Source organism: Littorina saxatilis, linkage group LG11, assembly GCF_037325665.1.
Source record: "Littorina saxatilis isolate snail1 linkage group LG11, US_GU_Lsax_2.0, whole genome shotgun sequence".
Lineage (NCBI taxonomy): Eukaryota > Metazoa > Mollusca > Gastropoda > Littorinimorpha > Littorinidae > Littorina > Littorina saxatilis.
In genome coordinates this window covers 4,692,413-4,715,600 of record NC_090255.1, presented here as the reverse complement: position 1 = coordinate 4,715,600, position 23,188 = coordinate 4,692,413, and the positions used below count along the sequence as shown (strand labels likewise).

At 48.7% G+C, this 23,188-nt stretch overlaps 1 protein-coding gene across 1 annotated transcript in view; it reads right to left on the bottom strand.

Moving 5' to 3' along the window:
- Positions 1-23,188, bottom strand: part of LOC138980789 (uncharacterized) — a 29,408-nt gene that overhangs the window by 5,370 nt on the left and 850 nt on the right. Inside the window, exons 2-15 of the mRNA XM_070353679.1 lie at positions 22,751-23,188; positions 21,691-21,867; positions 16,590-20,630; positions 14,200-15,334; positions 11,514-11,713; positions 9,648-9,988; positions 8,729-8,973; positions 7,935-8,000; positions 7,213-7,250; positions 6,313-6,447; positions 5,492-5,676; positions 1,787-3,968; positions 913-1,031; positions 581-688 (exon numbers count right to left, since the gene is read on the bottom strand). The exon at positions 22,751-23,188 is cut by the window's right edge and continues 118 nt beyond it. Coding sequence (XP_070209780.1) covers positions 581-688; positions 913-1,031; positions 1,787-3,968; positions 5,492-5,676; positions 6,313-6,447; positions 7,213-7,250; positions 7,935-8,000; positions 8,729-8,973; positions 9,648-9,988; positions 11,514-11,713; positions 14,200-15,334; positions 16,590-20,630; positions 21,691-21,867; positions 22,751-23,188 — 9,410 coding nt within the window. The remainder of the gene's footprint in view (positions 1-580; positions 689-912; positions 1,032-1,786; positions 3,969-5,491; positions 5,677-6,312; positions 6,448-7,212; positions 7,251-7,934; positions 8,001-8,728; positions 8,974-9,647; positions 9,989-11,513; positions 11,714-14,199; positions 15,335-16,589; positions 20,631-21,690; positions 21,868-22,750) is intronic.

Genomic DNA, 23,188 nt, shown 5'->3' with positions numbered 1-23,188 from the left:
TTCAAATAGTATGATTTTATTCATAGTTATTATATAAAGCGCGGAGAGCATAGATTCCTGTGGTTCGCGCTGTAGAAAATCTGGGGAATCCGTCATACCTTAACTTAGACGCATACGACACAATTTGGTTGAAAACGCACCACAAGTATGGAAATTAGATAAATCAAAGTGAGTGAATGCGCTTCAATGGACCCACATACCATCTTTTACAATTTTCTTACGTAATCAAACACAATGTCTTGACATAAAGTATCCAAAATAAAAAGGATTCTCCCTCTCGCCGGGACTAATAAACTTGCAAGTATGCTTTTGACGTAATTAGTTCACGTGCCAGACCTGATGTTAGCCTGGTCGAGGGCCACGCCTGCCTGCCCGGAGATAGACCAAAAATAATTTGTAACAAATTTGCAGGTTTTGACTCCTTGCATGAAAGTCAATAAAACTTTGTATCTTTTTCAAACGGACAGCTGCCTGAGGCATGACTGAAAGACCTAGCGGCTCCAGGCACCTGGAAGTGACAAGTTCAGTTCTTTAACATCCCATGAACCAATAATACTATCATACATCAAAACAGACCTACCTGTTTGTGAGTGTGCAGGTGTGTTCGCAAGGACTGAGAATTGGTAAAACCAGCGTCGCAAAACTGACAGACGAAGGGACGCAACTCTGGGTGTTGCAACAGGTGAGCCTGAAAGAGAAACAAATACAACTTAAAAGTTAAAAGACTGACAGACATACACTTTCACTGTGTCCCTCCCTTCCTCCTACTTGCTCTCCCCCCTCCCCCCTCCCTTCTCTCTCTCTTTCTCTCTCTCTCTCTCTCTCTCTCTCTCTCTCTCTCTCTCTCTCTCTCTCTCTCTCTCTCTCTCTCTCTCTCTCTCTCTCTCTCTCTCTCAGTGCAAAGATTCAAACCTGCAGCTCGGGCAGAGAGGGGAAGACTTTTCCACACAGGGCGCAGACTGGCCCCTCTCCCTCCTTCCCTTGAGACTTTGAATCCTCCCCTGACGCTCGATTTGCTGCAACGGGTACATCTGCACACAAGAAAATGAAATTAAAATAACATGTGATGGGCGCAATGGCCTTGTGGCCTCCCAAGCAGAAGGTCGTGGGTTCGAATCCAGGCCACGCCTGATGGGTTACGGGTGGATATTTTACCGATCTCCCAGGTCAAATTATGTGCAGGCCTGCTAGTGCCCCAAGGCCAAAAAAAAAATAGGTGTGGTTACGGTAACATAGCCCCCCCAAAAAATAGGGTAGGTAGGTAGGTAATCACTTTTTTTTTTGAACTTTTTTTTCTAATGTGTACAAATTAAACCTACTTGACAGGGAAATAAGTGTGCGACTCGGACGCTTTCGCTTTCATTGCGTTTTTTGCACTCTTTTTTTTTTTTTTTTTTTTTTTTTTGACAAATGTAATAAAAAGTTATAGGATCGGCCCCTAAAATTAGGGTAGGTCGGGTTACCGTAACCACACCTATTTTTTTTTTAGGCCCAACCTTCTTCCTGTGTACACGCAAGCACAAGACCAAGTGCGCACGGAAAAGATCCTGTAGTCCATGTCAGAGTTTGGTGGGTTATAGAAAAACGAAAATACCCAGCATGCTTCCTCCGAAAGCAACGTATGGCTGCCTAAATGGTGGAGTAAAAATGGTCATACAAGTAAAAACCCAATCGTGCAAAAAACACGAGTGTACTAGGGAGTTTCACCCCATGAAAGCAGAAGAAGAAGATGCTACAGATCTCCACAGAGCAATCCACACATTTTTAAACTTTCTGTTTGCCTTACCTTTCAGTCCACCGGAATCAGTCTCCTCAGCTGGTTTATTTTCCTCTCTATTGCTCTCCATCCCTGGGCAATTCTCGTCACTGTTCCTTGTCCCCACCTTCACTGTTGACATTACCGAAGACATCGCCGAGGAGGCTCCCCTGATGGCAGGCAAGAGGCTTACAGACGACCCTGACCCTGAAAGGTCACCTTGACCTTCGTCAATGACAAGGTGAAGGTCGGCGTCAGGGTCAGAGTCGATGGAGCGAAGCACAGCGTTCTGCAACTTGGGTTTCTTGCTCGGCGCGAACCTTTCCTCGCTTTGCACCTGACGGTAGGTTTCCGCGGCAACAGCGTAAGGTCCCATGGCTTCTTCCATTGACACTGCCTGCCTCTTAAAGATCTTTTTCCGCGCGTCCACAGACACAGAATGCTCGCTCTTGTGCTGAGAAATCAGAGCCCCTCTCCGGAGCAGGGTCGCCGCCGGAGCCAGACTGGCCGGAGAAGCTTTGGAGGCCTCCGGCATGCTGTCCTTCTTGCGGAGTGAGGAGAGGATGTCTCGCACAGGGGTTCCTGTCTTGGGGACGTAGGTGGCGGAGATTTTGCTGAGGACCTCGGTGTTGCCGGCAGCCTTCAGTGCCTCCTTGGCCTTGCTGAAATGTTTGTCCATGAGGAACCCGGCGTCCTGCGCCACGGAGACCATCGGCACTGGAACAGCGGAGGATCTCGCTGGAGGCTTCTCCGGGGATGTGGATGAGGATAAGGAAGCTGAAGCCATGATCTGATCCTCACTGAGATGCCTGTAGGTCCCCACCGGCATCATCCCCAGTCTCTCCAGAATGCTGACGTGTTTTTTGGACCGTAAGTGCGACGACATCTGCGCCTGGCTGTTGAAAGACGCCGAGCAGAAGGAACAGCTCAGCTGCAAGACCTCATCCTCTTTGGGCCTCTCTGCGTCCTCGTCTTCGTTGGATGGTTGCTGGGGCACGCTGGGAGCCTTGATGACAACGGCAGAAGGGAGGTGACCCTCGGCCATCTGGTGGCGCTTGAGGAGGCCCTCGGACACGAAGATCTTGTGACAGACGCTGCACTGCAGGTTGGGCGTGTGCGTGAAGTGGGTGCTGCGATGTCGCACCAGCTGCTGATGGGAGGAGAAAGCCGCGTCGCACACGTCGCACGTGTAGTTCAGCCCCGCCCCTGACCCTGACCCTGACCTCTCGGGCACCGGGGACGATGGTGCTGACCCTGTGTTAGCTTCCCCCGACAGCTGCCTACCGTAAGCCGCTTTACCACCACCGTCCTTCTGTATCACAAGAGGCAACAGGTTTCTGTTGTCCGCGGCCTTCGTGTAGGACTGAAGCATGACTGCCGTGTCCACTTTGGGAGACGAGACGGTTTTCACTCCTCCCGACCCAGTAGGGGTCGGTGACAACGCTCGTGCAGTAGGCTGTGATGCCGCCTTCGGTCCTGCCGCTGACACCGACACTCTGACGCCACTAGACGAAGCTGTCATCGTTGTAGTGGTGGAGCCTCCTTTCTGGTTGCCATGGCGCTGAAACATGTCGCTGAAGGGGTTGCTGAACTGAAACAGCGGTGGTGTCAGACCAGAAGCCGGCGCAAGTCCTGCAGACACGGCTGTGAAACTGCCGGCAAACGGTGTCTGACCACCAGCGGAAAGAGACGGATAGCCTGAGTGAAGCGGTGTCAAACCGGCAGATAGCACACTCCCAGCGGTGGTTCTACTGCCGACACCGGTAGAACCGATGTGATTAGTTTTAGGTATAAACTGTCCTACGATGGGACCCTGACTGGTTGGCGTGTAGCCGGGAATGCGACGGGCCGACATGTAGGCCGGCAGGAACTTCATCAGGGAAGGGCTGGGGAGGTTACTCTGCCTGATGCCCACAGACGCGGGGAGGGAGGTGGGGGAGAGGGTGATGGGAGTGGGGCCGAAGGGGGGCGGTTTGAGCAGAGAGAGGTGGGTGGGTCGTGACACTGTAGCGGGAGTGCTGTCAGGCGTGGAGGTTTTGGATGGGGGCGGCAACGCTCCTGGCATTGTGGTGGTGGTGGTGGTGATGGTGGTCCTGGTGATGGAGGAGGTCAGGACAGGCTGGTACACAGTTGTTGTTGCTGTGGTTGTGGTTGAGAACGGTGGCTGAGTTGGTGCTGTGTCCTCGGTTTCCTCGTCAGACACAGAGTCAATCTGGAACAAGGCATACATGATGAGAACCAACTGTCAGCTGTATAAATGTGGCTAACAAATACTGCACTGCACATTCTAACCAGATAAGGCTGTCCCGCCAAACAATGAGCGTTTCTGATAACGCCAGATAACTCCTGTCATCTTGCCGCAAAGTTCCGCCTGTTACCATTGCCAGATAACTCCTGTCATCTTGCCGCAAAGTTCCGCCTGTTACCATTGTCTTTTTACCGTATAAAATACACGACTTACACACGAACTGTTACCAAAGCGACATGCTATTTGGGACAAATGCACGTTTTTTTCTTTTCTCGTGTGATCTTGCCGCGAGGTTCCGCCTGTTACCAGCCGAAAGAAAGAAGGGGCATAACCTCACCAGAACCGCCCATTGGACGGATGTTAAATATCAAATAACCAAAGGGAAGCAAGCGGTCTAAATACATATGACATGTGTCATGGAGTAAGCGAGAGTTATCCAGAACCAGTATCCTGGCACCTGAGAGAATAACAAGCATCGAAATGAACAAGCGACTTTCATCCTCATTTCATTTCTTTGGACGGATGTTAGTCAATTGCCCAGCTCATAACCAACTGACCAAGGTGTCTTTACAGGAGGTAAATTTACAGAGGTAAATTTACAGAGGTTTTGAACAGAACATCTGAGAAAACAAGGTCTTAAAAGGGAGGTGGTCTTAACATGGGGGGTCTTTCTACCCCAACTATGTTGACCATGTTTTTTTTAGCCGAGACCAGCTATGCTGCAGCAGGTCACTCAGAATTGTAGTAACTGTGTATCAACACGCTGGAATGCAGGCGTTAGATGGACGTTACAGGAAGCGACTGAAGCTAACAGTCTGAGCGGATATATCCGTACCTGGTCAGATAGAGCCATATGAGTGGGTATGGATATATCCGTACCTGGTCAGATAGAGCCATATGAGTGGGTATGGATATATCCGTACCTGGGAGACAATGAGTTAAAAGGGGTTCCACAGCACTGTTCTCAGGCCTCTGTCATTTAAATGCATAACTCTGTGATCTGACGCATAGTTCTGACCCCAGGCCGGTCAACTGTCTCAAGTTTGGACTCACATGATGTCTTTTGACACAATAATTTTTTTGAGGCAAGGACATTTTGACTGATATAAATGTATATGTATATATATATATATATCAAATATTTACGGGAAAGAACCACCACTGAACACCGTCGAACTGACTCAGCAGAAGTGCAGTGTCATCTTCAGAGGGTAGCCCACCGCAGCGACCCGACATCCCTCCCTGGAATGTCTGTAAATTCGACAAGTCTGGCAGCAGAAGAAATTCAGAAATGGATGGAGCAGTGAGTGCAGGGATGGGGCGGTGTGAGAGCACACCGGGACAAGGAACAGGTGTTAGAACAGCAAAACAAAAACCAACAAAACAATTAAAAAAATGTGAATCCAGGTCCAACTGACATAATGTCTTCTGTGTCTGGGAACAACACTGCAAACAAACACACGGCCAAACAAAGGAAAGAAACTCACCGTGATGACGGGGGTCTTGAGGTCGCCCTGGGCGGGCTGTGAGATGATGAGTCCCACACTGTCCCCCTCCACCTCCTTGATCTGCACCACGATGGGCGTCAGGTTGTCTGCCCCTAGCTTCAGCCCGCACAGCGGCTTGGTGTGCTCCATCAGCGCCCCAATCAGCGAACCAAGGTTTGACTTTTCTGTAAGGGTAAAAATAAATTGACAAAATTATTGGTAACTAAACAGACCAAAAAATACTTTACTCATGTGTGAATGAGTAAGACAAAACAAATAACAGCGACGTTTCGACCGTAAGGTCTTCTTCAGGCACATAAACAAAGCACACACACACACTCACACATTTGTGAATAGAACCAGACGAAGTTTGCCAAGAACACAGAGAGAGAGAGAGAGAGAGAGAGAGAGAGAGAGAGAGAGAGAGAGAGAGACAGAGAGAGACAGAGAGAGACAGAGAGAGAGAGACAGAGAGAGACAGAGAGAGAGTGAGAGAAAGAGAAAAATAAACAGAGAGAGAGAGAGAGACAGAGAGAGAGACAGAGAGAGAGACAGAGAGAGAGACAGAGAGAGAGAGAGATGAGACAACCACAGACAGTGCGACAGACACAGACTCTCTCTCTCTCTCTCAGAGGCCATAAGCCTGTCATTAATCAGGCGAAGATGACTTTGCGAAGTCTACTTCTGGAAGCTTGCTGCACATCGCCTTGGCACTGAATTTTCTGTAAAAAGACTTCCCGGAGTCTTGACAAAGTCAACTTCGGGCTCAATTAAGGAAAGCCTAAAGACACAACCAGCATCACATTCCACTGTCAACGTACCAGCACGCGATTGGTCCACGCCTCGCAGGGAAGAAGACACCACACCCCCGGACCCACAGGCCTCCACTTTACGCGACAGGTCCAGCAGACTGTGGGCTATCTCTGTGTCCAAGATGGGCTGACTGGCACTGGCACCTGTTGGTTGACACACAACACCGTGCACATTGTGATACAGTGGAACATGGGGTGTCATTTCGTCATTTTTTTTAAGAAATTGGCCTTTTTTTTAATGAAAATATGAGTTGCTTGGTCAAAAAATGGGCATGCAGGTGCTTTTTCATGCTTTTTTCCATTAAAATACCCCAAAACTTTAAAAAAATAAATAAAAAATACAAATAATCAGATATCCTTTTTTGTGTCAGCTCTCCCCAATATTTAAGATTCCCTCCCTTTAGTTTAAGATCTTGTCTCACATCTTCTGTTCATGACCTCTGTAAATTTACACCCATTTTAAGACTCCTCCCTTTTCAAGACCTAATTGTCTCAGATTTTTTGAGGTCTGAAATGGGGGGGGGGGGGGGGGGATTTGGGGGGGTCCAATGTAACACTGTGACCTAGCCAACATGACATTTTAGTTTCAGGAGGACATGAAATGAAATCTCTAGCCAATGTGAAATTAAATTTCAGTCTCAAGTAAATATGAAAAGAAATTATCTCAGTCGTTGGCCACTTTTAAATGAAATATCAGAATCATGCAAACTTGAATTTGAGTCTAAATCACATACGCTTAGTCTCAAAGTAACATGAATCTTCAATCTCAGACGAACATGGGTCTGCAGTCTCACATTATTATAGCTACCATATTTTCACATGCTGTAACAAGACGCCAACATAAAAATCAACATGAGTTTACTGTTTTGAACTGTCCCTTCAAATGCAGTAAAAAGAAAACTTGCATACCTTTTGTGTGAGAGATGGTTGCATCCCTTGGTCTTGTTCTGCAACATTTCAATAAAAATAAGGATTAGGATAAGATTTATATCGTCCTGTGAGGTTACCCTCATGGAAATTCAGGCTGCTTTCTCCCTGGGGAAAGCGAGCTGCCATACAGTATACAGCGCTACTCATTTTGTTGTTTTTTCCTGCAAGCGTGTATTCATGTCAAAGACCTGAGACTTTTGAGTCTGCACAAAGTTGACTCTGGGAAATAAATCCCTGGCCGAACGTGGGGATGGAACCCACGCAGATAGCGACAACTGGTTTTGAAGCCAGCGCTGCTACCGACTGAGCTATTTCCACGAGCAATGTAGTTGAACAACACATGATCATCACTATAAGCTCAACTGTAGCTCTAGAATTCTTACATGTATAGCGCAGACATTTGAACAATAGACAATGTTTTGAAATAACTCTACCGATTTTGTAAGTCACTGATACTCTTACTTCCAGTTTTACTGAGTCAACCTTGCCCACGTCAAATTCAAAGTTGAAAGGCCAGTCACTAGCGAGGGGTGTGTCTGAAACACGTGGACAAGGAGCACGTGTAGAAAGCTTGCCTCACTAAAAGCAAGGGTAATCACTCTTTGACAACCTGTACAAACCTGACAGTCATTTCCAGAGTTCAACGTCAGTCTGGATTGAAAACTAAAGATAATCCAGAAGAGGAACAGAAGAAAACTTACCTTTCGTCCCTTATAGTGTGGCACATCTCAAGTCCTATGTGTGTGAAGTCGTGGTCCATGGACTCACTGAAATGGAAACGCCCATGCCTATCATTTGTTTTGTTCGCATTACAACTTTTTGGTGAGCATCATTAACTTCATTCTTTCCTGTACCACAGTGAAAACCGCCACCCCCCCCCCCCCCCCCTTCCTTCCTCCCTCTTCTTCTGGGCGGGGATATAGCTCAGTTGGTAGCGCGCTGGATTTGTATTCAGTTGGCCGCTGTCAGCGTGAGTTCGATCCCAGGTTCGGCGGAAATTTATTTCACAGAGTCAACTTTGTGTGCAGACTCTCTTCGGTGTCCGAACCTCCCCCCGTGTACACTACATTGGGTGTGCACGTTAAAGATCCCACGATTGACAAAAGGGTCTTTCCTGGCAAAATTGCTTAGGCACAGTTAATAATTGTCTACCTATACCCGTGTGATTTGGAATAATAGGCCGTGAAAGGTAAATATGCGCCAAAATGGCTGCAATCTACTGGCCGTATAAAATTTCATCTCACACGGCATCACTGCAGAGCGTCTAGAACTGTACCCACGGAATATGCACGATATAAGACTCATTGATTGATTGATTGATATGACAAAACAAAATTGGTGAGTCTTTTTTTTTAGACTAAATTAAACGTTCCTATAACTCACCATTATTGCATTTTCATTCTGAATTTTAAAACGATAGCACTAGCAATCTATCCTTTTTCGGATTCAACCAACACTCAACAAAAAAAAAACCAAAAAAAAACCAAAACCAGACCTTGTTCCCTGCTCCATGCTCATTCCTTCGTCGTCATCCTCGTCATCGTCCAAATCATCGTCGTCGTTGTCATCGTCAGTGCTGGTGACGCTCTGCATGGAGCGGCCCAGGGAGTCGGTGTCGGTGATGCGAGCGTCCTTGGCCACCGCACACTGTTTGGCCAGCGCATCCTCGTCAATCTGACCATCGTCCACTGTCATGGGCACCGGGTACAGACCCATGTCCAGGCACCGCCTCTGGTGGGCCTAAACATAAACAGTGTACATTGTTACAGAACAAGGTTTTAAATTAGTCAACTTTCATAACTTTTGTTCTTTTATGGAAGGAAAAAACTTTGTCAGGTTTGCATGGGTTGTGGAGAAAAGAATACTCTTGCGTTTCCTCTGACAAACATTGGAAGGGCCAATCACTAGCGAGGGGTGTGCCGAAAACATGTGCACCTGTCCACGTGTTTCTGACACACTCCTAGCTAGTGATTAGCCCTTCCAACATTTGTCAGAGGAAACGCAACCCATACAAATCCGACAGAGTTGTTTTTGGAATTTGTCTATTACAATGAGAAGACTCTCTCTGTCTTCCTCTCACACAGAAACGCACACACACACAGACAGACAGACACATACACACACGCTAACATAGACAGACAGAAACACACACACTAACACTAGTAACAGTGACACACACACAGTGACACACTGTCTCTCACACACACACATACACACCCATTCCCAACCCAACACACACACATTGACACACACAACACCCCCCACAACCCCACCCGCCCACACACACAGTGACACACTGTCTCTCACACACACACATACACACCCACCCCCAACCCAACACACACACATTGACACACACAACACCCCCCACAACCCCACCCACCCACACACACTACCCCTCTCTTGACTCTCACCTTGGATTTCATATGCTTGGTGAGGTTCCCCTTGGTCTTGAAGGAGAACTTGCAGTGCAGACACTGGTAGGGGCGATAGTCGGTGTGCGTGCGCAGATGTTTCTTCAACATGCTGGGCTTCTTGCAGCGAATGCCGCACATTTCACACACATACTTTCCTCGGCCTCGGCCTCGCACGTACTCGTAGTTCTCATCGCTTTTGTATCCGGCGCGGAACTTGAGCGGCATTCCCTTGTTGGTGAGGATCTCCATCACCTCATCCTTGGAGAGGCCTGGCTGCAACTTGGGGTCCGAGCACGAGGACATGCGGCTGAAACTGTGCCCTCTCTCACTGCCGCCATCTATTGAGCAAAAATACAAAATGATTCATGTATATATATATATATATTCAGGCCTGAAAGTGGCGAGTACAAACATGTAAATGGCGAGTAGAAATGTAAATCTACTCGCCAAGTGCGAGTAAAGTTGCTGAAACAAATGGTTGGTTTGGTGAGTAAAAATACAAAAATTTGCTCTCTGGCTAGTACATTATGAGAAGTACTAGCCAGAGGCCAGTGCCCCATTTCGTGGACTTTCGGTGCTGATAATGCATTTAAGTGATAAGCTACAAACCTACTCCAGCTCTATGTATGTGTTAATCTTCAAAAGGACTGTTTTAGACAAGCCCACCCAGCTGGAAATGAGTACCTGCATCCTATTCAAGGCCAGGGAGAGAAAGGAAGCGAAGGAGAGGAGTGGGCACAGCCCTCAAAAAGCTGGCCCCTGAGACTAGTTGAGATCTGTAAAGCCCGCTACTAACTACAGCCTAACCACGCCGAACTAGTTCGGCGAACGTTCGGCGACATCATCAAATCAGGGGATTCCCCTATTTTTCGGTTGCAGCTGTAACCTTCGCGGTTCGCCGATACAATCCTGCAAACATTCGGCGCGTCATCGGCGAACCGACTTTTCATTGGTTGAATATTTTTGTGTCTTTATCCTTGAAGAGTGACAATACTGATGGCTATAACGCTGTCAACCGATCACGAGATATTTCTTGATCATATGACCGGTATCGCCAATACATTTCGCCGCTAGTTAGTACACCGAACCAGGCACGGTGTAACGTTTGCCGACCTAGTTCGGCTTGGTTCGGCTGTACGTTAGTAGCGGGCTTAACATCTCGCTGCCCTACAACCAAAATGGTTATGGGACTATCTTTATGTTTTTATTTCTGTCCCTCCTTCTAGTTCTAAGCACTCAGACTTTCCACTCTTAATCCCCTTCCACCCTCCTTTACTCCAGCTATTCTCTTAATTAAGCCTGATATCAATTGGGTGAAGTTGACTTCATGACTTCTACTTCATAAAGCTGGCTGCATGAAGCTTTGGCACTGATGTTTTGGTAAAAATACTTCGAGAAGTTTTCATGAAGACAACTTCAGTGTCTTCAGCGCTTAAACTTAAAGGCATATGTACGCGCTCCCGTGTTTACAAAGTGTAGTTTGCCCATAATCGATGTCAAACGCACCATAAGACCATGTAATGACGATATGTCGCCATGCGCGGACCATATACATGCATTACAGCTTGTTCTAGCCTCTGAAAAAGTGAGGATGTCAACAAAGACGCGGAGTTATTTCCCTTGCGTCAACGTTCCCTCTGTTGGCAAATCTATAAATAGGACGATCTAGATCAAAATAAAAATTCAAATATCTCAACATTTAAGGGGTCCTAGACCACAATATCTTGCAGGGAACTTAATTTAGCATGTCTCCAGCTGTTGGTAAAGCAATTAGCGTGTATAGTCATCGAGTACATGAAGTCCACTTCAGCCTGTAAGAGTCCTAGCCCATGAACACAGAACAGGATTCAATGCTTTACACACCTGACATAGACTGCGACATCTCGATGTCATCCGCAGTGGCCTCGGTGGACGCTGAGGAGAGCTGTACATGCTGGGATAGCTTGAGACTGGGAGCGTGTTTCTCCATCTTGCTGCGGTGGTACTGCCAGTACGAGCTGTGTGTCACGCTGTATTGCAGGTCGGCGCTCGTGGAGAACGTAGGATTGGCTGTGTAGCGCGACCTGAAAAATAATAATAATTAATAATAACAATAAATCACTTTTCTTTAGCGCAAGTCCCGATTCACAGCTCCAAGCCCTTTACAATTCCAATACACACACACACACACACATACACACACACCCACACACACACACACAATATACAAAACACAGCATGTGGTCAGTTACTCAAACATTGGTTTCCCTAGGCCCTATTTAAAAAAAAGAAGAATTATACGTTATTTGTAACTGCTACCCCGGTCTCGCAAAACAATGACTGACTGGATCTGCAAGAAATGTCACATTTTGGTCAAAAATGCAAATAACATTTGAAAACTCTGACAATGTGCAACACAAAGCAATTTTGAAGAAAAAAAACACTTCTGGTTTCAGTGGGTAAAGATAGTTATGGCCATAAAACAGAATGAACTAGTTTCAGTGGGTAAAGATAGCTATATGGCCATAAAACAGAATGAACTAGTTTCAGTGGGTAAAGATAGCTATGGCCATAAAACAGAATGAACTAGTTTCAGTGGGTAAAGATAGCTATAGCCATAAAACAGAATGAACTAGTTTCAGTGGGTAAAGATAGCTATGGCCATAAAACAGAATGAACTAGTTTCAGTGGGTAAAGATAACCATGGCCATAAAACAGAATGAACTAGTTTCAGTGGGTAAAGACAGCTATGGCCATAAAACAGAATGTCGAACTAGTTTCAGTGGGTAAAGATAGCTATGGCCATAAAACAGAATGAACTAGTTTCAGTGGGTAAAGATAGCTATGGCCATAAAACAGAATGAACTAGTTTCAGTGGGTAAAGATAGCTATGGCCATAAAACAGAATGAACTAGTTTCAGTGGGTAAAGATAGCTATGGCCATAAAACAGAATAAACTAGTTTCAGTGGGTAAAGATAGCTATGGCCATAAAACAGAATGAACTAGTTTCAGTGGGTAAAGATAGCTATAGCCATAAAACAGAATGAACTAGTTTCAGTGGGTAAAGATAGCTATAGCCATAAAACAGAATGAACTAGTTTCAGTGGGTAAAGATAGCTATAGCCATAAAACAGAATGAACTAGTTTCAGTGGGTAAAGATAGCTATAGCCATAAAACAGAATGAACTAGTTTCAGTGGGTAAAGATAGCTATAGCCATAAAACAGAATGAACTAGTTTCAGTGGGTAAAGATAGCTATAGCCATAAAACAGAATGAACTAGTTTCAGTGGGTAAAGATAGCTATAGCCATAAAACAGAATGAACTAGTTTCAGTGGGTAAAGATAGCTATAGCCATAAAACAGAATGAACTAGTTTCAGTGGGTAAAGATAGCTATAGCCATAAAACAGAATGAACTAGTTTCAGTGGGTAAAGATAGCTATAGCCATAAAACAGAATGAACTAGTTTCAGTGGGTAAAGATAGCTATAGCCATAAAACAGAATGAACTAGTTTCAGTGGGTAAAGATAGCTATAGCCATAAAACAGAATAAACTAGTTTCAGTGGGTAAAGATAGCTATGGCCATAAAACAGAATAAACTAGTTTCAGCCTTTGGCGTACAGCGGAACCCTCCATTTAAGACCTCCCACAATCTGAGAACTTGAGGCCTTAAGAAAGGAGGGAGTCTTTAAAATGGGGTAAATTTACACAGGTTATGAACTTCTTCATCTTCTTCTGCGTTCGTGGGCTGAAACTCCCATGTACACTCGTGTTTTTTGCACGAGTAGAATTTTACGTGTATGACCGTTTTTACCCCGCCATTCAGGCAGCCATACGCCGTTTTCGGAGGAAGCATGCTGGGTATTTTCGTGTTTCTATAACCCACCGAACTCTGACATGTATTACAGGATCTTTTTCGTTGCGCACTTGGTCTTGTGCTTGCGTGTACACACGGGGGTGTTCGGACACCGAGGAGAGTCTGCACACAAAGTTGACTCTGAGAAATAAATCTCTCGCCGAACGTGGGGACGAACTCACGCTGACAGCGGCCAACTGGATACAAATCCAGCGCGCTACCGACTGAGCTACATCCCCGGTTATGAACAGAAAACCTCAAAAGGCAGGGTCTTAAAAGGGAGGGAGTCTTAAATTTAGGGTCTAAAATAGGGAGGTTCCAGTGCACTTCTCTTGGTTTGCTTGGGTCAAGACAGTTGTGAGCATATAAGTTATAACACACTCAACGCATTTCAGTAATCAGCCCATTATAATGACACAAACCTACTATTTTCTGACAAAATTGACCTGTACAAATATCAGAGAAACAAAGGAAAGTATGCACTCTTAATGCATAGGACATGTGTGATAGAGTAAGTGAGAGTTATGCAGATCCAGTCCCTTAATTGGCACCCGAGAAAATAACTAGCATTGAAATGAACAAGCGACTTTCATCCTCAAATAGCAAAACTCTCGTTCATTCTTTTGCACGTTGTATGTATGTAGAGCGTTTACTTCCCTTTGTTTGTCAGATCATAAAATAGCGCTCTGCCTCATCTCTTTAAGATTCTTACCTGTACAAAGCCAGCAGCATGCGCGAGGTCAGTCCCACAGGGTTGGGATTGTGCGTAGCCAGCCTCCAGTTGGAGTACATCGACACTTTCCTATTGGTTCCCTTTACTTGCACATAGTTGGGCTGAGTGCGCTTTGCACTACAAAAGGTCACAAAGGTCACCCCGTGCAGGCTGGGAAAGGAATGGCCGCACAAATAGAGAGGAATCTTCAGCGGGGTGGCGGGCGTAACAGCCCCAGATTCTCTCCCTTCCGCCACAGGGGAACGCAGCAAGGGGGGCCTGTTGGGTACCATGCTTTCCGCGGAGTGAGCGCGAATCAGCCTGCTTTCCTTCTGGTCATTAAATTCACTCGCAGACCCAGAGTCCTTGGCTCTCTCTCGGTCGGCACTGGCGGATCTCTCCAGGAAGCCTTTGTCGGACAGACCCACAGGGGAGCGAGCAGCACCGTAAGGAGTGGAAGGGGAACAGCGACCGAACTCCGAGCTGTAGAGAAACGACGACATTCTTCCGGGCGCCGTGACGAAGCTGGTGGGCGTCAACGCCGTGTTGTGGGGGAAGCTGGGATTGAGGAGGGCGGAGACGGGGATCTCCGGGAGGGTGAGCTGGGATCCGGAGATCAGGACGGAGCAGAGATGCGGAGACTTGTGAGCGGAGGCGTAATGAGCTCCGGCCGGTGAGCGGTGATACCCGCTGGGGGTCTGAGAGTTGATGAACGGTGATTGTACCCAAACTGTGGGCACCGACACTTTCACCACCTCCGCGACTACGTTCGCCTCAGTATTTAACTCACTGCCTGCAGTTGCAGACACTGCCACTTCACTGCCAGCGTTACTGGAGACAGTCACGGTGTTGACATCTTCCACTGTATTGCTCACCGCCTTGTGAACGACAGTCTCCACAGCGGTGACCTTGACTGGACGTTCCGGTTTGGGGATGTCGGTGATAAGCATCATGTCTTTGGACCCTGGTTCCGAGAAGGCTCGCAGAACAGACGGGACGTAACCGCTGCCTCGCAGTAAAGCTTCGGCCGTGGAGGCTGATGCTGCTTTGCTGAGGTGTCTGTTGCCATGGTGACCCATGGTGACCCCTGTCGGGCGATGATGGGGGTCACCAGGATGTAATCGGTGGCTTGCAGCTGAAAATGAAAAGATCAGAATTGCTGTGAATAATTCACAGTTTTAAAAGCAAATTTTGTAGTTGTAAATTATATTCAGAATACCAGACTTACTGGAAGAAAAAATATCTGGTTTGTAGTTATGAATTCTCTGCGGAATAACCTGGCTTCTTTCTCGAAGGAGTATTATAAGTTGTTTAGCTGTTGCCTTGAGACAAAACAACAACAAAAAGATGAAAAATGTAATATATTAAATTTAAAAGACACACTTCTGATTAATCAACATTGTTGAGAATTATTTGAAAGGTTACTTTCCTTGGCAAAGGGAACAGCCAAATAAATAACAGATAAATTCGGTTTTGCAACAGAACTCATAGTCAGATAAAAAGAACAGCTGCAACAACAACTGTCGATTAAATGAAATCCTTCCAGCATTCAAGTTTGTTTGTTTGTTTGTTTAACGGTGCTGCTTTGACATATAACGTGCGCCACACACAAGACAGAAGTCGCAGCACAGGCTTCATGTCTCACCCAGTCACATTATTCTGACACCGGACCAACCAGTCCTAGCACTAACCCCATAATGCCAGACGCCAGGCGGAGCAGCCACTAGATTGCCAATTTTAAAGTCTGAGGTATGACCCGGCCGGGGTTCGAACCCACGACCTCCCGCTCACTGGGCGGACGCCTTACCACTAGACCAACCGTGCCGGTAGCATCCAAGTTAACAAACCATGATGACCATGATGACCATGATGATCATGATACAGTGCAAATCCCATTTTAAGACCTTAACAAATTTGAGAAAAGCATGTCTCAAAAAGGAGGGAGTCTTACAATGGAGGGAGTCTTAAAATGGAGGGAGTCTTACAATGGAGGGAGTCTTACAATGGAGGGAGTCTTACAATGGAGGGAGTCTTACAATGGAGGCAGTCTTACAATGGAGGGGGTCTCAAAAAGGAGGGAGTCTTACAATGGAGGGGGTCTCAAAAAGGAGGGAGTCTTACAATGGAGAGGGTCTCAAAAAGGAGGGAGTCTTACAATGGAGGGGATCTCAAAAAGGAGGGAGTCTTACAATGGAGGGAGTCTCAAAAAGGAGGGAGTCTTACAATGGAGGGGGTCTCAAAAAGGAGGGAGTCTTACAATGGAGGTATATCTAGAGGTTATGAAAAGAACATCTCAAAAAGCAAGGTCTTGAAAGGAGAAAGTCTTAAAGGGAAGGGGGATGGGGGGGGGGGGGGGGGGTCCCCTGTACTCATTTACATCATCCACTCACCTGTGCTCAAGCCTGAAGCTCCAACACTCAGCACGTTTCCAGCCGTCACAAAACTCTGTCGCGAGAGGGACTTCAAACTCCCAGGACTCTCCCCCAAAGACACATGAGACGCCAAAGACAAGGGCTGGGACAGCGCAGACGCAGAAGCACCAGCAGAGCTTTTCTCAGCTTCGGCGTAGGTCTGCATACGCTGTTCGCTGATGGATCGTTTCATCAGGAGTCTGCCTTTCAGTTTCAGTTTCCACAGCGACTGTGGGTCTGTGGTGGGGGTGCCAGGGGTTCCAGGCGTTCCCGGCGTGAGGAGAGTGGTGCCCTCTGGTGTGGTGACCAGACTGGGCATGCCCAGGGGAAATCCCGTGGCGGAGGAGAGCATCTCAGGCTGGGGGGCTGGGGCTGGGGCAGCGGTCTGCGCTTGCACCAGAGTGGACACAGACGGTGTGATAATGACGCTAGGCGTGGAGGTACCGCCTGACGCTAACCCGCCCCCTTGGCTGTCTGACGGCTGGATGGAAATCATGGGTTGACCGATCATGGCCGGAGCGGTAACACCGCTGCTGGTCAAACTGATGATTGGAGAAGAGGCGGACGCTACTGACGCCTGACTGATGAGCACCGGGGTGACGTAGTGTGACCGCGGCAGGATCAGTTTAGGTGCCAGCTTCAGGCCTGCCGCTAACGGTGACTGTGTCTGCGAGGCTGGCACTGACAGAGCCGGTGAAAGTGACCCTGTCGCTGCTACGCTCGGTGACTGAACTCTCTGCAACACAGGTGACTGGACTTTTTGTATTGACGGTGACTGCGTTTTCTGCACCGCCGGTGATCCCACAGAGGCGACCCCCAGTCCAGCAAAGGCTTTGGCGGCGCTGGCTTTTGCACTGGCTTTCGCCAGAACCATGTTCAGGTCTTTTGGCTTGTTCTTGGACCCTTTCGGACGACCCTTCTTGGGCGGCACTAAGGGGTCAATGTTCTCGATGATGAAGTTCTGTTGAGGCTTGGCTGAGCTAGAACCCCCCTCCCCCTCTGCTGCACTCTCGTCGACCGACTGCGAAGGTCGCAGGGTCAGCTGGGATCGGAGCTGAGGGTAGTCCTCTTTCTGCCAGCCCGACCTCGCCTCCATCTCTGTGGTGGAGTGCGATTTGGAGAACGCGGGGTTGCTGCTTCTCCTCGGCACCGTCAGCTGGTGCTGTGTCTGGTTGTGGAACTGGAGCTTGGACGACGTCACGGTCGCCGTGGAAAGGATGGGCAGAGTCTGCTTGGCCTTGGCGACCTCCACGACCTCGTCCAGACTCATGGGTTTGACCTTGTTGCAGTACAGTGCCTTGTGCATGGTGAGGGGGTGCTCGTGCTGGAAGCTCACTCCGCAGTCTGTGCACTGGTGCTCCCCCCCCTGCCCTTGCTCCGGGTTCTCCGGCCTGGAGCCAACCTCCGGCGCAGAATGCCTCGCCTGTACAGTTTCTCCGGAGCCGGGCAAGGTCAAAAAGCTCTGACTCTTCCCTGGGACGCCGAGGATTGTATCTCGCACAGTTTGCATCCTAGGCTGTTCAAAGTTCTCAGAGTAGGGGTGGGGGATGTCCACGGACTTGGACTGATGGCTGGCGTCCAGAGATCTGACGTGGCGGCCGAGGTCCATGGACTTGGCCTGGTGGACGCCCTCCATGGACCTGGAGTGGATGTCTTTGACGGTCAGCACCAGCTGCTGGGTGCCCGCGCTGGACGTCACCAGTTCGTATGCCGAGTCAGCGCTCCTCCCCTTGCTGCCCAGCTTGGGGGCGCGGGTGGGGGTGAAGTCTAGGATGGAGGGGGGAGACAAGAGGGAGGGGGACGAGGTCACGGCGACCCCGCGCTTCAGGAGGTTCTTGATGACACTGTTGTTCTGCTCCTGCTTGGGAGGGTCTGCTCTAACGGTCTGCTGCGGGAACTGCACGCTCGGCTGACCAATCATGGGAATGGCGGTGGAACTGACTACTGAGGTCGGAGCCAATTTCTCGACGCCTGAAAAACTTTCCGCAGCCTGTGTGTCTTCCGCCTTGGACTTAGCCAGCTTGAACTGGATCTTGATCTCGCCTGAAGAATTACCCGCCAGGTTGGCAGAGGAGCTGATAGCGTTGATGACCTCCATAGGCAACGATGCCGGGATACACATGTTCCCGTCCTCTGACACAAAAGACACTTCCGTTACACTCGTCTCCCCGGAACTACCAGCCACCTGCAAGGACGAGGGTGTGGGATTGTTCAGCAGCTGAGGGGAGTCTCCGTAACTCAGCGCAGCTTTCTCAGTTTCGTGCTGCAGCGAGAGGAAGGTCGCTCGATCCACCATCCTCACCCCGGAGGCGGAAACGGACCTCCGCAGGTCCTTGTGCGGCCGGTGTCGACCCATGTCCATGGAGCTTGAAGATGCCAGCATGGTGCTGCGAAGAAGACTTTCGCCGCCTTCACATGGCATGGGGTTGAGCGGAATGGACGTGATGTTGGGAATGGTGATCTTGGACCCTGTGGTTGACGTGACCGTGGACGACGCTGATGGAAGCTCTGACGGTTTAGTTGTGGTGAACTTCCAGGCCTGAAAGCCAGAGTCGCTGTGCTGCTTAGAGAAGCGTCCTTTCGAGCGAGGGGGGTCAGCCATGGGCATGTCCACGATGGCTTCATTCGCGGTGATGAGTTGCTGGATGCGTTCGGTCAGCAGTTCTTTGCTGAGTGTCTTGGTGTCTGCGGAGATTGAGCGACTGAGCGGGGGGACGCGAGGAGCCAGCCTCGGTGGGTTGGGTCTGGCGGTGAGGGAGGGGCGATCCTCGGAGCGAGCGGTCAACAGTCGGCTGGATGCGCCGGACACTGACGCGGCCTTGACGAGCGCTGCTCCCCCCTCTCTGCCCTGCGCCCCTTTGTCCTCCCCACCCTTCTTCTTGACGTCCTTTTCCTCGTCTTTCGCCATGTGGATGATCACCTGTATAGCATTGTCTGGCAGCGTTTTGAAGGTGTAGGTGCACCCATCCGTGTCGGGGAACTTCTCACTCAAGGCCTCCAGCTTCCGTAACGCCTGAGTGGCCTGAGTTTCCTGCGAGATGATCTCTGCCGCTTCATCGTCCAGTTCCACCGATTCTCCGTCCACTTTCAACTGGGGGATGGAGGTCTGAGGAGCGCTGAGAGTAGCTGGTGCTGACACCTGGCGGGCCAGAAGAGAATCCTCCTGTTCCTGCTGTGCAGTAGCAGCAGCACCGTAGGCAGCCATGTATGCTTGCGCAGATGCAGGATAACCATACAACTTTGCCGGGTCGAGCTGAGCATCTTCAGCTTTGCATTCCAATTCCGCTTTGCTGCGTAGTTCCCCTTCCGCTTTTTCCGAGGAGTCGTCGGCACTGGCGGATTTGGGGGCGATTCGCACGGGGAAGTTGCTGTGCACCTGAAGCTGTTCCACGTGCTCGTGATGCTTGATGCGGTCCATCTGCCGACTCCACTCCATCAGCTTCCGCTTGTCGATCTTGAGGCGAATGTTCTCCAGAATGGAGCCCTCCCTCACCGGCTTGTCCAGCACCTGGCTGTGAGGCGTCACCGTCACCGCCGGCTGAAGCACAGCCGTCACGCCGCCGCTACTACTGGAGATGGTTTTCACGTCCGTTTTCACCACGCTTCCGGAGCTGTGAGCGACACTGACGTACGACACGGGGGTTTCCCTACGCGGGAGGGACCCGGGGGTGGGTTTGGAGCTGGGTACGACCTGCATCACCCTCTCCCTCTCCCCCCTGACTGGCAGCGTCTCTTCGCGGATCACAGTCATCTCCTCCTCCTCCACACTCGCGTCCATGTCCATGTCGGACTCTGTTTTCTCCGACTCTCCCTCGGACATGTCGTCAGCGAACTCCTCCTTGCCTTCCTGGTCCCTGTCTTGGCTGAGCGTGGGGTCCTCCACGGAGGAGAGGGAGGCCTGCTCCCCCTTCTGCTGCTGGCCCACTTTGAGCGTGTGGGCCAGAGACTTGCGGTGCTTGTACAGGTTGCTTTTGGTCTTGAAGGAGAACCCACAGGGCAGGCACGGGTATGGTCTTTCTCCTGCAATGTACAGAGAGGAGAGAGTCATTATTATTGTGAAGGGCAGGAACGGGTATGGTCTTTCTCCTGCAATGCACAGAGAGAAGAGAGTCACTATCATTGTGAAGGAGAACCCACAGGGCAGGCACGGGTATGGTCTTTCTCCTGCAATGCACAAAGAGGAGAGAGTCATTATCATTGTGAAGGAGAATCTACAGTGTATTCCTTTTTCCTGCAATGCACAGAGAGAAGATTCATTATCATTGTGAAGGAGAACCCACAAAGCAGGCACAGGTACAGCCTTTCTCCTGCAATGCACAGAGAGAAGAGACACACATGAGAATAGAAAATTGTCAAAACAGAGGAAACATTCGATCAAGGTTTGCCAAATCCAAATAAAGACAACATTTTCAAAATGTTATCCCTTCAAAAGGAGGAAGATTCTCATGCCTGAGAGAGTTATTATTATTTTCAAGGACAGGCACGGGTAGAGTCTTTCTCCCGCAAGTGAACAGAGATGAGAAAAACCATATTTAACTTGCATCTTATTATTGAATAGAGTTTGGTTGAAACTAATTCAGACACCATTATATGAGCAGCGCTTTGAGCAGGGTTAAACCCTGGATACATGCGCTATATAAATATTATGCATTATTATTATGACAAGAAGGGTTGACCAAATAAACCCTGTCTGGAAAAAATGTATTGTCAAAGGAAAGCACAGTTCCTCAGCATTCCTTTTTTCTCTCAAATATTTCCACCCTACCCCACATAGACATGGAACACTAACCAACATCTCTCTTGAGAAACCAAGACATGACAAGATCTTCGGTCACTCAATTTTCCATCCTTGTTGTTGTTGTTTTAGGTGTCATTTTTAAAAGGCCGGTACCGGAAAGAAGCATAACTTATTTTTTGTACATGTGCACATCGACTTGGTCCAGAGGCTGCCGTCACAAGTTATTTTATAAAATTTCCTTTTCGGGAAAATAGAACAAATTTCGGGATTTTGTGACGGATTTCAAACATCGGGAGATTCCCGAAAAATTCGGGAGGGTTGGCAGCTATGGGTATAGCAGACCTGTGTGTGCCCGCAGATGTTTCTGAAGGACGCTCGGCTTGGCACACGCTCTGCCGCAAAAGTTGCAGATGTAGCGGCCCGGCTTCTGCTGGCTTTGCAGCGGCTTCTTCTTGCGGCCGATACCAAAGCTCGCTTGCATAGCCGCAACAGAACCACTGTCCATGCTGCCAACTGGACCTGAAACAATAACAATAATAATAATTACACCAATTTTTTTAAGACATACCCCCTTTATCGCATCTTTACAGAGTAAGGGTCGTACACGACCGACAACATCCAAATAGGGAAAAACATCGTAAAATCCTTCTTTAAATCCATATCGGTCGCCCACGACCTACATCATCTGGGCTATCTAGTTGAAATTACGTCATTGTTTATTTTGTTTGTTTACAAAGATAATCCCTTAGAAATTGGTCGATGATTACATGAAGTTCCAATCAAAAACTCCCAATTGTTTCAGAGATACAGACAGTTCTGTGAGGCTCTGGGTCGTCCATGACCCAGAAAGCACGGTAAAGGTTAAAAGGGGGTATCACAATATTCTTTGGGCGGGGATGTAGCTCAGTCGGTAGCGCGCTGGATTTGTATCCAGTTGGCCGCTGTCAGCGTGAGTTCGTCCCCACGTTCGGCGAGAGATTTATTTCTGAGTCAACTTTGTGTGCAGACTCTCCTCGGTGTCCGAACACCCCCCGTGTGTACACGCAAGCACAAGACCAAGTGCGCACGAAAAAGATCCTGTAATCCATGTCAGAGTTCGGTGGGTTATAGAAACACGAAAATACCCAGCATGCTTCCTCCGAAAACGGCGTATGGCTGCCTAAATGGCGGGGTAAAAAACGGTCATACACGTAAAATTCCACTCTTGCAAAAAACACGAGTGTACGTGGGAGTTTCAGCCCACGAACGCAGAAGAAGAAGAAGACAATATTCTTTTAGATTATTGGGTGGAGAATGAAGAACAGGAACAAGAGACTGCAGGTGAGAAGAACACAACAAGATAACAAAATAACATTTTTTTTAACATTGATAAAGATGGTATCTTTATTGGGTGGTGGCTTACCTCCGTCGTCACTGTTGTCAATGCTGACAGTGCTGCCCAGTGAGAGGGAGGAGGAGGCGAATGAACTCTCGGAGCTACCCCCCCACTTGGTGAACACCCTCGTCTTCTGCAGCATGTCTCCTAGCGCTGGATGTCGCTTTTCAACCCCCGAGCCTCCCTCCCCAGCTGCTGCTGTTGTCATGATGATCGGAACTTGCTGCTGCTGCTGCAGCTGCTGGTGATGCTGCAAGATGGCCGCCTTGTGGTGGTGCAGCGGCCGCGGGGTTCGATTCCCAGCACCGCTGCTGTCGTGGAAGATGAGCTTGACGCCATCTTGGGATAAAATGCTTCCGCCCAGAGAGCTCACATATAAAATGTGGGAGGTGGGGACGGGTGGGCTGATGGTGGTGCTGTTGGTGGTGCTGGTGGTGGGAGTGGGGGTGGGGGGGAGGGTGAGGT